This window comes from Eptesicus fuscus, chromosome 2 (genome assembly GCF_027574615.1).
Source record: "Eptesicus fuscus isolate TK198812 chromosome 2, DD_ASM_mEF_20220401, whole genome shotgun sequence".
Classification (NCBI taxonomy): domain Eukaryota; kingdom Metazoa; phylum Chordata; class Mammalia; order Chiroptera; family Vespertilionidae; genus Eptesicus; species Eptesicus fuscus.
In genome coordinates this window covers 21,389,656-21,405,029 of record NC_072474.1, presented here as the reverse complement: position 1 = coordinate 21,405,029, position 15,374 = coordinate 21,389,656, and the positions used below count along the sequence as shown (strand labels likewise).

The window sequence follows — 15,374 nt, the reverse complement described above, 5'->3', positions numbered from 1 at the left end:
TGGTTAGCAGTTCTTTTAAATTATATATAAACCTGTACATCAGTAAGAATTTTTAAAAGATAGAAATATTTTTTAATCCTGGTTCCTCTCTAAAATATACTAATTTAGGTACAAATTCATTTCCTGTTCCTTAACCTTTACTATGCAAAACAATGATAAGCTAATTCCACACTTATTCAAGAAAACAGTATTAAACTTAGATTAAGAGAATTATAAATAATTACAATTATTTGTAATTAATTTAATTATTTGTAATTCACTTTGTAATTATATACAAAAGTGTATATATACTTCAAAATATACACTTTTCAGGTTCTGAAATTGGATTAGGGTGATGGTTGTTCAACTCTGCAAATTATACAAACCACTGAATTGTACACTTTAAATGGGTACACGTTATGGCATATAAATCATATCTTATGAAACTTTTTTTAAATATATACATATTTTTAATTTTCTTTGCAACATGCCAAAACACCAAACTCTGCCTTAAAATTAATTAGAAATAAGTCCAGCCAAATGTCTTCCATAAAATGCATTTATAATAGTCATGTTAGAAATAAAAACACATCCAAAAATCACACAGAGAAAAAAATATTTTATTAGAGACCATTTCCATTACATTTCAGTGCGATTTAAAAGTCTCCCCAAAAGCACGGGCCCATCCGCACTTCCATGCTTTGTTAGTTATGCAGGTTATTGGTGAACTGACGCCGTCAGCACACTGGGTGGTGCCACTCCTTAGTGTATTTTAGTTGTGAGAAGAAGGATCTGGTTGTACCCTACCATTGAAATATGATTTTGCGCTTCTTTGACATATCTCAGACCAGGTGTATCTAAAATAAGACTTGGTCTACCTTTCATCTGTTTATGGTCCTGGGTATATTTTACCTGCAAAGTAAATAGCAGAACATACTTAATAAGACAATTACAACCTTTAAAAATTACATAACTTTTTCAAGTTTTCCAAATGAGTGAAATATATGCAGCATATTCTAAATTATTCTCCCAGGTAACTTGTTCAGTGAATTAATTTCATTCTAGAATAACGACCTAAAATTTTATAGATGTAAATTTATACAGTGGCAGCTTTTGGAAGTCATCTGAAATAACACATGTGCTTACTGCATATATCCCAAATATTTCTTGAAAGTATATTTTGTTTTCATAAGAAAAAAAAAACCACAGGACTGCACATAAATAATAAATGATACACCCTTTGTGATAGTCCAAAATGAATAAAACCACTTGCCGAACTAATATTTTCTTGATTCTTCTTTACTCTTTCCATTTCAGGAGTTACACTTAAAGCCGTAGCTCTTCCCAGCTGACCTTTATAATAAACCTATCATTTCAGAGAAAAAAGAGTGTACTGTGAATCAATTCAACTAAATAAGAGTCTCACAGTATTTATTTTAAAGAACTAGCCAAAAAAAGAAAACTATGAAAAAAGAGGTTGCTATCAGATGTCTAGTCATATTTTAAATGCTTGCACCTTAAAACAATGTATTTTAATTCATCCCATAGCAATGAATCACTGTGAATGTACTCAAATATATGGGCACACCATCAGTAACACTGTAATATGCATTCCGTCACAAAGGAATGTGATAAGAAATGTCTTCATGGATATTACTTAAAGGTACCCCTGCCCATATAGAATGGTACCATTGTGGTTTCTTAGTAATTAATTGTGGCAGATCTTTTGAAAGGTTATCTTTAAATAGGTGACATGCTCTTGCATAAAAAGGCCGGTGTGCTTCCCACTATACTCTCTTCCTCCTTTTCAATAACCATGTCCCTTTTTGAGAATAATGGAGTCACATCCAGTGTGACTCTAAATATAGCAGGAAAAGATGAGCATCTACTTCTCCAAAATATAGTTGTCAGGAAAAGTGCCAAACAATAAGATGCCTTTGCTTTATAATCTGGTCAAATAACTTGAAAGGTTTAAAGAATATAAGGTTTCTTTGAACCTAATAGATTTCCAAATTTCCTCCTCCAAAGAACTCCATCTATATGTTAATGACTTCAAAGAAGAATTCTCTCAGTGAACTGCGTCCGTGGATTACATAAAACAGCAAGGAGCTAGAGCAGGCTGGGAGTTAGTGTCTTAGTAAAAACTGGCAGCCCCTACAAGGACCCTAAAATGGTCCTGCCTCGGGTGACCTATTTAGCATACACACTTTAGAGTTGCTCCCCAGACAGCGTCCAAAAATAAAGTAATAATAGCTGGGAGTGGGCTGAGCAGGCTACAGAGATCATGCGTAGGAAGGAAAGGGAGTGGGAAAGCTGATGTGCGGGGCCATGACGCCAGGAGCAGCCGCCGAGTCCCTTTGAGGAACCACAGCCAGCCCAAGCAGGAAGACTAGATAAGAGGGATACACAATGACCTGCAGACAAGTCACACCGGCATGTCCCTGGGAACTCTGGAAGGGAGAATGCCTGGCTATGCCCACAGGACCTAAGACCCTGAAACCTTTCCAAAAAGTTGACAGTCCTTTGAGAGCAGAACCCAATGTCAACTGCGGGTCGTGAGCCCCTGTAAACATCATCCCTTCATTGACACGCTGACAATACGTTTGGTGTTGTAAGAAAGAAGTTGCTAGGATCACACATTGCTGATGTTCCTCTGGTTTTCTTTAGCTCTCTTCAGCTCTGGTGGGTCAGAAATTGCAGTTGCCTGTTTGATCTCTCCTTTGTATTTTACCTGCGGAAGATAAATAAGAACGTTAATAGGTAGAAAGATGGTTTCCACCCAAACACCACAGAGGATGAGCCTCAAATTAGCCCTGTCTTCTCACACAGCTTTTCCACCGTAGATATGTTGACATCTACCACTGGATTCTGATTCATCTGACTTAGCAAGCACAAGGGTTGGTTGTGCTTTTTAAAAACGAACTTCTAATAAATACTTTGCTGTTCAATATCCAAACTAACTGCCAAAATTCCAGGACTAAGTGTAATGGACATAGAAGGGGGAGTCATCAGAATGAAGTCATTACCTAAGAGCTATCGTGAGGTCACATGGCAACCTGGGGAAGCCAGGACTCTCTTTCTGACCCAGGGCTACAATCTTCAAAAATCAAAAACCAAAGAGGAGGGAATGGGGACCAGTGAAAAAGGCAAAGGGGATTGAGAAGTACAAACTGTCAGTTATAAAAAGAGTCATGGCACAGGGAATATAATCAATAATACTGTAATAACTCTGTATGGTGACAGATGGGTACTAGACTCCACCAAACCTCCCTGGCCCCTAACTAGTCCTTCAACTCCCCCTTTCCCTTTCTCTGCACGCAGGGAAGCCTCCTGTGGCAGGGGCCAGAGGGTGAGTGCTGAATCAAGCCCAGCTCCCCGGTTCCTCTATCCCCTTCTCCTGTCTTTAGGGTGGGACGCTGCCATGAACCCTAACATTCATACCAGTTCCCCTCTAACTGGGGAAGGCACCTTGAGAGGGCCTGAATTCATCCACTTGACTGGTTAACTGAAGCCTCCTTCATTTTAGTAAAATCTGATCTCCTTGGAGACACACCAGTGAGTTGTTTGGGATTTTTTTAATGGTGGAAAGAAAGGCATCTGCGGGCTGCTGATGCACTGCCACCCACCCTTGCCACTTTCCGGCTGCTGGCATGCACTGGACTTCCTACCAAGTGGGGGCAGGGCTGAGGTCTGGGCTACAGCTAGTCCAAGCTTGTCCCTGAAGATTCAGTTAAGCTTCTGTCTGAAGTTCCACTTCCATCTGCTGCCCTGAGTGGCAGTGGACACCGCCCAGCAGGCTGATACGGAGGGCCCGTCAGCCCTCACCCTCCCACAAGGCTAGCCCAAGTCCAGCTCTGCAGACACTGGCAGTGGGTGACAACCTCTGGGTCTCTGCAGGCGTCCTTCTTCATCCAGGGCTGAGACCTGCCGCCTCTCCGGGCTGAGACACGGCAAAGTTTTCTTACACCAACACCAGCGCCAACATCCACTCCTTCACTAAGCAGCACCTCAGGGCACAGTCTCAGCCCCCTTCCTTGGGGGCTTCGAAAACACAGCTCTCCGACCTAAGCAGAAAGTGAGGTCTGTCTGACTTGAAAAGGGGGAAATGGAAATGATGGTGAGGAATGAGGAATGAGTCACAGAACCAACTTCTCAGCCCTCCAACACTGTGCTTCTGTGAGGGGAGAGGCATCCGGAAGACGTAGGAAAATGCGAGTGGAGTGGCAAAAAAATGGTAAAAGGAAAAAACAAAAAACAAAAAACGAGTAGCTGTACCACTTTCTCTCTCGCTTCTCCCCTCCCCTGGTTGCTCTGCCAAGTTCTCCGGTACAGACAGGGCCTGCTCTCGCTGGGGGAGCTGCTGCGCTGGGAGTTTGGGGAGTCCTGCTCATTGATGGTACTCAGGAGCAGGCGTGAGGGTGGCGCTGGCAGGTGAGGGTGCCCAGGATCTCGAGCCTGCTCCTTGGAAGCCTGGCAGAGCCCTTCCTCCTCATCTCCAGGGGCCAACATGGCAGCAGTGACAGAAGTCCAGGGCTCCATCCAGAGCATCGGCCAGAGCATTCAACTCTTTGAGGTCATCATCGTGGTGGCCCCTGTTGCTCACACACACCCCTCAATGCCCGCGTCACCCAGAAGTGGCGATGTCTGCCGGGTGTCCTGTCCTTGCTGTTGGGAAGGGCGCTGTCCTGCTTGCAGGTGTAATCTTTCAGCAGCTCCTCCTCACATTCGGAATCCGTGCCCAGCAAGGCCCCAGGGGCCAGTTCCCAGGGCAGAGACAGAGCCACCGGGCTCCGTTCCAGGGGCTTTGGTGGCTGTGGGTTGGCTGGCGTGTCTGTGTTGGAGGGCTCAGGGTCAGTGATGATTCTGGGGGGTCACGTGCTGCTTCTGCTGGGCCCCGACAAAGGGCTGCTCTGTGCCCCTGGGGGCCCCTGGTGGGATTGGCGCCCGGGGACTGCTGCCCACAGGGCCACACTGTGCAGGCAGCGGCGGCTGCTGTAGCTGGAAGGCATGAAATGAAACGGCAGCGCTAACGGTGGGCTTCTTGGTAGGCGATCAGGTTGATTTCATGTTCCCACCGCTGGGCCGGTAGGCGGTGCTTGAGTGCTGGGCCGGCAGTGGTGGCCGGCACAGCAGCAGCTCGGGATGATGATGATGGTCCACACCAGCCAGAACACAACACCAGTTCGTAGTAGTAGGTGCAGCGCTGGGACTGTCCACAGCAGTGTCCTCTCTCACAGGCGTAGCTTGGATTGTTGGTCCCACACAGTCTCATCCTGTGGGGGTTCGGCCCTGGCTGACAGGGGGCTGGGCAGCACCTGGAGGAGCTCCTTGCTTCCCAGAAGCCTTCTTCTCTCCATCCCACCTCCTCCCCTTCTCCGCCTCCTCTAACACCACTCTGCCTCCCTCTCTCCTCCTCATTCCTCTTACTATTTTTATTATTCTGGAATATCTGTGAGTTTGAAGCCAGGATGGTTTTGTTTTCTTACAGTTAATGTCTAGCATAATACTGAGCGTGTATCAGGGGCTTACTAAATATCTAGTGGATAAATGAATAAATTAGGATAAAGAAATGGGAAGAAGCTAAAGATCTCTCATTCTCACCATCCTCCAAGGCATTTACTTATAAAGATAAAGCAGTGGTCACCCTGATTTTGTCCTCCACCTGGGAGAACTCACTTAAATTTTAAAGTCTTTTAAAATTACCTATCTGGAAGAAGAAGGCTATTGTTTATATTGAGAAAAGTTCCATTAAGAGGGTAAAAAAAAAAACACAAAAAAAAACAGGAAAAATAACTATTGAGGGCAGCACCTTTGAAAGGATTTCTAAGTTCAGGATTTTAAACCTAGGAAGCCTGGTTTAAAATCTCAGCCCTGCCCTTATAAATTGTGGGTCCCTGGCATGTTCTCTGACCTCCCAGACTCCATTTCCCACTCCTGCAAACCAGAGAGATAAACTGTACCACCGCATGGGGTCACATGAGGCATGTAGCACAGGGTCCACATTAGAGGTACCTCATAATTGTTAATTATCATCGCTGTATTAGCAATAGATTACTGACTGATCAAATAATTTTTCCCCTTATTTATAAGGTTTCCTGCCATGACATTATGTCTTAGAACCCCAGGTCTTCTTTTGACCTACTCAGTCGATCATTTTTCTCTCCGTTGACAGCAGACCCACAACTCCCCAGGTCCTGGCCTGGATGTAGTTTTAGAGATCTACCAACTAAATCACGAGGCCCAGGAGGACAGGAACTGGGTCTTATCCATCTCTGCGTGCCAGTGACCAGGATAATGTCTGGCACATTGGTGTGCTTATTGAAGATTTTTTAAATAAACAAAAACGTCTAAATTGTAGTAAAACAACCCCAAATTTCCTACACTCCCCTGGGAGGGCCCCCAGTTCATGCCCTTCCATGTGTGCCTGTGAAAAGGACCATCACGATGCAGAGGGTTCAAAGGTTTTCAGAGAGTGTTGTGATGAATAAGAATATGTAATGTGTGATACAATAAGAGAAAACAGAGACAACTTGCCATACTCAGCTGCTCCTGGTTCCTCCTCACTCTCTCTATCTCCGGTGTCATGCTGACTGGGGTTGCCCTGTAGCACTGCTCTTTGTACTGGAGCTGGGAACACAGGGCAAGACAGTGTGAGGCTGCGGGAAGGAAACGGGCGCCCCTCCACCAGAAGGATCAGAGGAAATGCGCATGCTACAGAGCATTCATTAGTTAGAATCTTCATCGGGATCCTAAGTGAAATGCGTATTGCTAAGAGACTTCATCATATTGATCCCAGACTACACTTTTTCTTGTCCAAATGTTTTGAAGTCCACCTTTGGTTGTTACTCTTTCAATTGCATCATGTATTTGACCTTATCAGTGACAACAAATGATTCTTTCTGTGAATTTATTTCTTCATAGCAGTAAAGCAACACTGATCAAGTTACCATTTTATATTTTAAAAGAAAGGGGGCCCTAACCGGTTTGGCTCAGTGGACAGAGCGTCGGCCTGTGGACTGAAGGGTCCCAGGTTCGATTCCGGTCAAGGGCATGTACCTTGGTTGCGGGCACATTCCCAGTAAGGGGTGTGCAGGAGGCAGCTGATCGATGTTTCTCTCTCATCAATGTTTCTAACTCTCTATCTCTCTCCCTTCCTCTCTGTAAAAAATCAATAAAATATATTTTAAAAAAGAAAAAGAAAGGGGGATTATATCAGTTCTATGCTTGTACCTTAGGAATGAACAATCACTATATAAAGAAACCATGAACCCCAAAGTTTTCTTCTCTGAAAACATCCAACCTTGGAAGGTTTGCCCTCTGGAATAGCAGTAGGGATGTTTTCCTGGCCTGCAGCATAGCGGTGCCTTTGCTTATCCAGGGCATCAGACCCATCATTTGTGGTCAGCTTTCCCAGCAATTCCACACACCCCAGAAAATAAATGAGCATCCAACACAGAGGGGAAAAAACGGTATGTCCATCAGCTGAAGTTTTGACAGGCAAAAGTAAAACTCACAGTAAAAATCCCATAAGGAAGTCTGCAGGGACAGTGGTAGCGAATTTTTAGAGTTTAAATTTAGCCTACAGGAATTTTTTTCCTAAGAAATTACCAGGCCTACAGTGCCTTCAGATAAAATGGACTTGAGATTCCACCCTCAGCAGTGAATGTGCAAGTGAAGAGACATTTGGTAAGTTTGGAAAATAAGCGACAAAGGGACAGGCCCCTTCTACAATGTGTGACCTTCTCTGTGCCATGGCGTGCATTTTGAGAGGTTAGGCAGACTCTGTGTCTGGGATAACTGTGTGAGTAAAAGTGAGGAAAGGTCCAGTATAATCTCTATTGACGGCAAGATACACGGAGATCACTCTGGGTAGAGCTCAGAGTGGGGGCGGAAATCTGTGGAATAGCATTACTGATGCAGAGAGACTATTGAAGCTGATTTCTGGTGGATGTAGGTTTGGGGACATAAGGTTGATGTGGAGATTGTTCATATTTTGCATTCATCCATTTGCAAACATGCTAAGTGCTTTACAGGCAATATCTCACTTAATACTTTAGTCCCAGTGCTATAGATGAGGAAACGGAGGCTTGGAGAGCTTGGTGGCTTATGAAGGTTATAGAACAAGTAAGGTCTGGAGATGGGATTGAAATAACATTCCAGGGTCCACATTCTTCCCCGCTATTCCAGTGTTATCTAAATTTCCACCATTTGCACACCACTTACCTATATGCCATGCCAGATGCCATCTGTGCTGTGATTAATATTATTTTTCAGTTCTTTTACTAGCTATTCTTTTCAAATAAAGTTATTTTTAAGGGAGTATTACGTTTCTATGATGAACACATTAAGACTACTTAATCACTAAGTCAAGGCCTAATCATCAGCGGGCCACTTAACTGCCTGTGAACCACATTTGAGGGACACTGTGCGTCTCCCAACTGCCCCCTTAAGACCCCACCATCATCTTGTGCCACACTTCACCCCAAGAACCCATCACACTAAGCCTCCCCAGCTTGAACAAGCCTTGGATTCTGAACAGAATCAGTTTGCTCTGCCATAAGGCCATTCCCCAGCAAACCCACCCCAAACCTTTATTAATTCTTCAAGATCTAACTCAAATGTCACTTTTTCTCCAAGAGTTTTACTCTCTCTCACTAACACAGCCTTCCTTCTCTGCATTTCCCTACATCATTTTGCAAGAGGAATTATTGCTTATTATTACATGAGATATTACATGTAAAGTACTCAAAAAGCAGAGTAAACACCCAATAAATATTGGTTATTGTTATAACACTTAATGCATCATCATTACTTTTTTATGCCTGTTTCTCCTAGAGACCTTGAGAATATTCACAGCCTTAACTTTAGGGTGTACCTTACTCATCTTTGAATTCCCCCCAAAATAAAAATATAGCAGGAATTCAATAACATGTTTGTGTTTTTTAAATAAGCAAATGTACATGAAGCATGGGCTAGGAGTAATGGAGGACATGAAGGTGTGTGAGGTCCTATCTCCGCCTTTCAAGAACTGGCCCTCCTGATGGTATTCACCATAATGGGCCTCCACCTTTGTAAGTGTCATGTATGATACCAGCCAGTAAAACAGAAAACAATACTTAGGGAAATGTGATCACACATTGCTGATGTTCTTCTGGTTTTCTTTAACTCTCTTTAGCTCTGGAGGATCAGAAATGGTTGCTGCATGCTTTATCCCTTCTTTGTATTTCACCTGCATAATTTATTCTTAAAAATGTGTTATTCAACCCAAGGCTTTTAAAAAGTTAAAAAGTCTTCATTTGTATCTATTGCATAATTGAAATTTTCTAATTCCAACATTAATTTTCCTTCAATGGGAATACAAATTTTTATTTTATCTGATACTTTCAGCGTTCCTTTATATACAGTACAAATAAGTCCATATCTATTCACCTATCCATCATTGTAGGAGTTTTTTAATTAAAGTAAGCAAATGTTGTTTATGATAATAAGTTTTGCCATTAGGCAGATATACAAAAAAAACCTTGGAAAATATTTGAAGTAATATAATAATTTATTATTGTATATACAAAATGTCAAATTAAGTTAGCTGCCGAATCTTGGGAACATGGCTTATTTGACGGAGAGCATTCAAATAATCCAGAATAAGGAAAAAATAAATGTGTCCATGATAAAAGAAGAGAAAGGGGGAGTGGAGGTACTTGTTCTAAAGACAGAGGGCACTGTGTCCTGATCACTATAGAAAAACCAGGAGCAGAAAGGCAGCAACTGTCTTCTACCCCCACAATCATGTCATGGAAAGCCAGCCTATATCCTGGCATACAATGCATTGAAAAGCTCCTCTTTCAAATCTATTTAGAGGAACATCAACCCAACAAGTGGTAATACCTGAACACATTTATGCATGGGGCAAGAAACAGCTCTTTAACTTATAAACGCCATCATATCAGGTGTTATTTTAATGTCTAAAATTCATGGAAGATTGGATTCAAAAAAAGGACACAAATATATATTTAGGTGTGAAAATATAGGCTAGACTAAAGAGGCACACATTGAAACTTAGCAAAGACTTAAATCTACAAAAAACACACATTTTAGAAATCACTTGGTAGCATTTAAGGTGATTAAGGCTAAAATTCATGCGGGGAGTAAAAAAAAAAGTGGTACCTAAATACCTCAGATATCATCTATTGCAGTGTCTATGGCTTTAATGTGAGTAATAATGCCAGTATTAGTCTGGATCCAAAAGAGTTAAACTGAGAGTACGCTGAAACAGGCTACCTCTAAATAAGATTCAGAAATGGTTCTTAGAGAAAGCTAATAGCTAAAAGGCTTGAAATCTGGAGGTGGAAAATGTCGAGATCTTTAAATGTTAGAGAATCATATCTTGGTTTGACAGATCTAGCTAATCTTAAAAGGGCAACTTTCCATTTGAATACTAAGCAGGAGTTTATGGCCCAGCCTCACAGAGATGCAGAACTATGCATTTATTGTGTGCTGGAAGAGGCTGTGGGACGCTGGGAGAACAAATGATATACTGTACTACTTGGTGTGATTTTCCTCGGGTGAGAAGTTAAACACGATTAAAGATGAACATTTTTGTTTTCCATGGGACTCTAAACTAATCAAAATGCACAGTCATTTCACTGTAGGCAATAGAATTGCACACTACAGAACATTTATAACATTATATTCCAGTACATTGATATGTACATTTCAAATATTATCATTTGAAAGTGAAGGAAACAAACATTTTACACTTCTCTGCCAAACGAATTTCCTACCAGACCTGAGTGTTGCCTGAGACAGCTCTCTTCATGTGGAGCACAGCACATTTATATACCCTCAGCATTAGACCCTTCTCCTTGTACTTTCTGCAGGAGACAGCTTCATTCATGCTACAGAGATTTTATTACACCAGCATTCTGTAGATTTTTTATAAATTCATTTTGAAGTACGTTTTACTACAGCATTACTTGCCTTTCCTGCTTCTTCTCCCCAAATGCGAGCACACACTCGTATTCTAAAACGAATGCCACGTAACTGTCAAGAGTTCCTGACACATGAGTTGAATCAAGGAATTTTCACTTGGATTACTTAAAGAAAGGTTTGGCCTCCAAGCACGAAGGTAAAGAGAAGGCCAAACGGGGATTTAAGAAAAGAACCCTTTTGACTTCCTCGTAAGGAAACAAAACATACATAGAAGGATACCCATTGATGTATGGGTAGCAATTATCCATTGTCAATGTCAAGCAATTTTGTTATTATACCCATACATTAAGCGCCTCCCCAACCCTCTCCTCTAGCTCAAAAGGAAATGGAAGGGAAGTTAATTTACAAATGATAGTTAAAGTGTACGTTTGCTTTGCTAGACGCTGGAAGAGGTAGAGGCCAATGGCTCCTTTGAAACCTTCTCTTAAGACACCAAATAAATGTTCTAAGGCCTTAAATCATTCTCCAGGGTAAAATTCCTTTCTTCCAAGTTGCAGAGAGGTACTGAAATGTATCCTTTCTCTAAAAAAATTAATACAGTGAAAATTCTGTTTAAAAAGATAAAATCTAATCCTAGATGTCATGACTATACTATTAAAGTGATCGATCTCTTGTGCACTATGATACAGCAAGATGAAACACTGCTTTAGGTTCAAGGGGAACAACGCTACAATTTTCCTTCTGAAAGTTAGATATTTGATATTTGATGAAATAGCATGTCAAAAAGTAAAGAATAAAAAAAGAAGGCAACCAGTTTAGTAAAGAATGAAAAACGTTTATCTAACTTACATTTGTTTTTGGAAAGGATAATTAATGCCATAGAGAACTTACTGAACTAATATTCTGCTGATTTTTCTTCACTCGTTCAATCTCTGGAGTATCTTTTACTGCTGTGCCAGCTCCTACTTCTTTCTTATAGAATACCTTTATTATAAGAGAAGGAAAAGAATAACTATACGCTTATTAACATTCAAGCCCTAGACTTGATTTTTATGAAAAACAATTTCTCAAGTCTTAAAGTATTGTGATTACAGCTTCTATTTATGAGTACCATTGACACATTAATCAATTAAATAATCCATTATGAGAATAAATGCCCCACTTTGGTTTCATAGGCCATAATCTTACAAGTAACCCTCTTATGCATGTTCTAAGACTGTGGTTCTCAACCTTTTTAATGCCGTGACCCTTTAATACAGTTCCTCATGTTGTGGTGACCCCCAACCATAAAATTATTTTCGTTGCTACTTCGTAACTGTAATTTTGCTACTGTTATGAATCGTAATGTAAATATCTGTGTTTTCCGATGGTCTTAGGCTCTACAGCAGTGGTTCTCAACCTGTCCACAGGTCTTAGAGCCTAAGACCATCGGAAAACACAGATCCTTACATTACGATTCATAACAGTAGCAAAATTACAGTTACGAAGTAGCAACGAAAATAATTTTATGGTTGGGGGTCACCACAACATGAGGAACTGTATTAAAGGGTCACAGCATTAAAAAGGTTGAGAACCACTGTTCTAAGGCATGCTTGGTATCTTCCTAGTATATGGCTACAAATTATTTGCTCTAAGAATATGTTAGAGAACTAGAGTTTCCTTCTTCAAATATAAATGCCACATGGGTATTTTGAGAAAAATCAAAGTGCATATTATAAAAGTTCACTAATTCAAAAGCAGCACGAAATTTTAAGCAGGTATTAATCTACAGACACAAAAATGCCCTCTTCTCTTTAAAGAAAATATTAAGTCTATCATCAACATCATAACTCAGTATTTTCCTCATCTTCCATTTATTTATTAACCTCCCCATGTCCTTCCACCTCCACCAATATCTACGCCTTTCCAACATAAAGAAAAAAAAAAGTGCTCTACAAAAAAAAATAGAAGAATTATAAGAAAGCCATGAGGACAGAAAAAAATGCCTCTTTTGAAGTGTGATAATCCACATGTCAGGGTTGGGAGAGTGGCATGAGAGATGTTCTCCTCCAGAAGCTAGAAATCTAGAATGCCATGAAATCACAGGGCTTGTGAGCCAAAACAGCCTTTTTCTCAAACCCTGCCTTCCAATTGGACTCCATTGCTTAGCACAGCCTGACTATGAAAACTGAGAAGCACTTGTCCATTAGCAATTGTCAATTTTTTAGCAAGTAGAAAAATATTTCAGAAGTTATCAGACTTAATAGAATTTATATTTTGATGAGACATTTGCTTAACTACTAAATGAGCTAATTCTACATTAAAATACTGGCTATATGGCTCTAGCTGGTTTGGCTCAGAGGATAGATCATCAGCCTGCAGACTAAAGGGTCCCAGGTTTGATTCTGGTCAAGGATGCATACTGGTTACAGCTTGATCCCCGGCCCTGGTTGTGGCACATGCAGAAGGCAACCAATCAATGTGTCTATCTCACATCGATGTTTCTCTCTGTCTCTCCCCTTCCTTTCCACTCTGTAAAAATCAATGGGAAAAATATCCTCAGGTAAGGATTAACAAAATAGACAAAGAAAAATACCGGCTGTGTGGTCAGTTTTTATCATTTTATAATTCAAGTTCATATATCCATTAAACTTAGGCCCAATTTCTTAATTAATGGTGCTGATATAATTCCTATTGCTCAAAATAAATATATGAAAGTTTAAGAACTGGTTACAAACTAGTAAGTCCCTAGATATATTATCAGTGCAGATCAGCAATGACTGGGAAGGAAATCTCTTCATCTGGCTATTTTCATCTTCAAGGTAAAGTATGCATAGAAGATTAAGACCTCTTTTCCTGAGGGAAAATTAATAAATTCAGTTAAAAATAACTATAGCTTGTACTAAAAAAAAATGGATTTGTAATTCTAAAACAATCATAATAAAGAAATAAAGATAATAAATTTGATATAAAATTCAAGTAATGCAGCAAAAACATGAGACAATGAGGGAAGGTCCTCCTTACAAAATACAATTTCAAGGAGGCGACAAAAAGAAATAATGGCTACTCACTGCACTAATGTTTTGTTGAGTTGTCTTAATTCTCTGGATTTCAGGAGTGTCTGCCACAGGAGAAAAGTTAGAAAGCATCTTCTCTGCTTCATCTTTATACTTTCTCTAGAAATAGAAACAGTTAATATCAACCTGAAACTCTGTGTGTGTGCACACATACTCATGTGCATGTGCACATATGAGACAAGGACAGAGAAAATGAGAGTGATACTCCTTCAAATTCTACTCTACCACATGGCTGCAAGTTATATCTTATGATTAAAAACAGTTGCCGATGCAACAGCAGAAATAAGGGAGTATGCTAACAGAGTAAGCCCACAGTCAGGGAGCAGCCGCACCTCTGCTCCGGCAGTGGTTCCACCCCTGTCCATTCCAGGCCTCCGGAGGGCTTGACCTCTAAGCCACTCTTTGTTTAGAACCTATTCTTTAAGACCAGCCCCACCCCTGTTCACAGTTGCCCCATAGTTCTTGCAAGTAACCTGGCTCTCTATACCTTCTTGTTTTTGTGCTTCTGGGTTTCTGTTCTTCTTCCTACTTCAAATAAAGATACATTTGAGCCCTGGCCGGGTGGCTTAGTTGACTGGTGTGTCATCCTGTACACCAAAAGGTTGTGGATTCAATTCCCAGTCAGGGCACATACCTAGGTTTTGGGTTCAATCCCTGGCCAGGGCATATATGGGAGACAACCTGTTGATTGTCAATGCTTCTCTCACATATCAATGTCTGTCTGTCTCTGTCTCTGTCTCTGTCTCTGTCTCTGTCTCTCTCTCTCCGCCTTTCCTCTGCCTTTTTCTCTAAAAGTCAATAAAAGCATATCCTCGGGTAAGGATTAAAAAAAGATATATTTGATTAAGGTAAAAGTACCTTAAAATAAAAATTATTTTATTATTCCCTCTTATAGATGGGGAAACTGAGTCATTAACTAAGAAGTGTCAGAACTAGGAGTTAAAACCAGGCACTCTAATTCCAAAATCAGTAACGTTAACCATTATGGCACACTATTGCTTGTTAGGAAAGGTAATTATTGTTCATGTTGAAATGCACCATAGCTTCATTACATCCTCTAGAATTCCACTGTATCCAAAATAATTTTTAAAAATCAACACTGGTAAGTTAAAACAGAAATTCTGACAGCTGAGGCATCATCTCCTCTGTAAAGCCTTTACTCTTGAATCCTTTACCTTCTCATAGCGTATATCATGGTTTGTCATACTCTCCTTGCATGGTTATTTGATTATTAGATTAGCCTGTACCTCCCAAAGAGCAAAACCATATCTAATTTTGCATGTAAACAGGTGCTCTGGAAGTATTTGCTTAATGAATCAATGAGCTTGGTATTCCTGAGATAGCAACTTCTCTCCACTGACTCAAATGGCCATTTGTCTATATTACATATTTATCTAGGATACTAGAGGC

At 40.8% G+C, this 15,374-nt stretch overlaps 1 protein-coding gene and 1 pseudogene across 3 annotated transcripts in view; both read right to left on the bottom strand.

Moving 5' to 3' along the window:
- The window catches only part of NEBL (nebulette), a 382,588-nt gene that overhangs the window by 27,738 nt on the left and 339,476 nt on the right, over positions 1-15,374 (bottom strand). Inside the window, exons 17-23 of one of the 3 annotated variants that reach the window (XM_054725859.1) lie at positions 13,959-14,063; positions 11,800-11,892; positions 9,116-9,208; positions 6,514-6,606; positions 2,618-2,710; positions 1,253-1,345; positions 787-891 (exon numbers count right to left, since the gene is read on the bottom strand). The exons of the other annotated variants lie outside the window; for them this stretch is intronic. Of the exons in view, the coding sequence (XP_054581834.1) occupies positions 787-891; positions 1,253-1,345; positions 2,618-2,710; positions 6,514-6,606; positions 9,116-9,208; positions 11,800-11,892; positions 13,959-14,063 (675 nt within the window). The remainder of the gene's footprint in view (positions 1-786; positions 892-1,252; positions 1,346-2,617; positions 2,711-6,513; positions 6,607-9,115; positions 9,209-11,799; positions 11,893-13,958; positions 14,064-15,374) is intronic. 3 annotated transcript variants of the gene reach the window in all.
- LOC114234205 (WW domain binding protein 1-like) lies at positions 3,801-5,336 on the bottom strand (annotated as a pseudogene).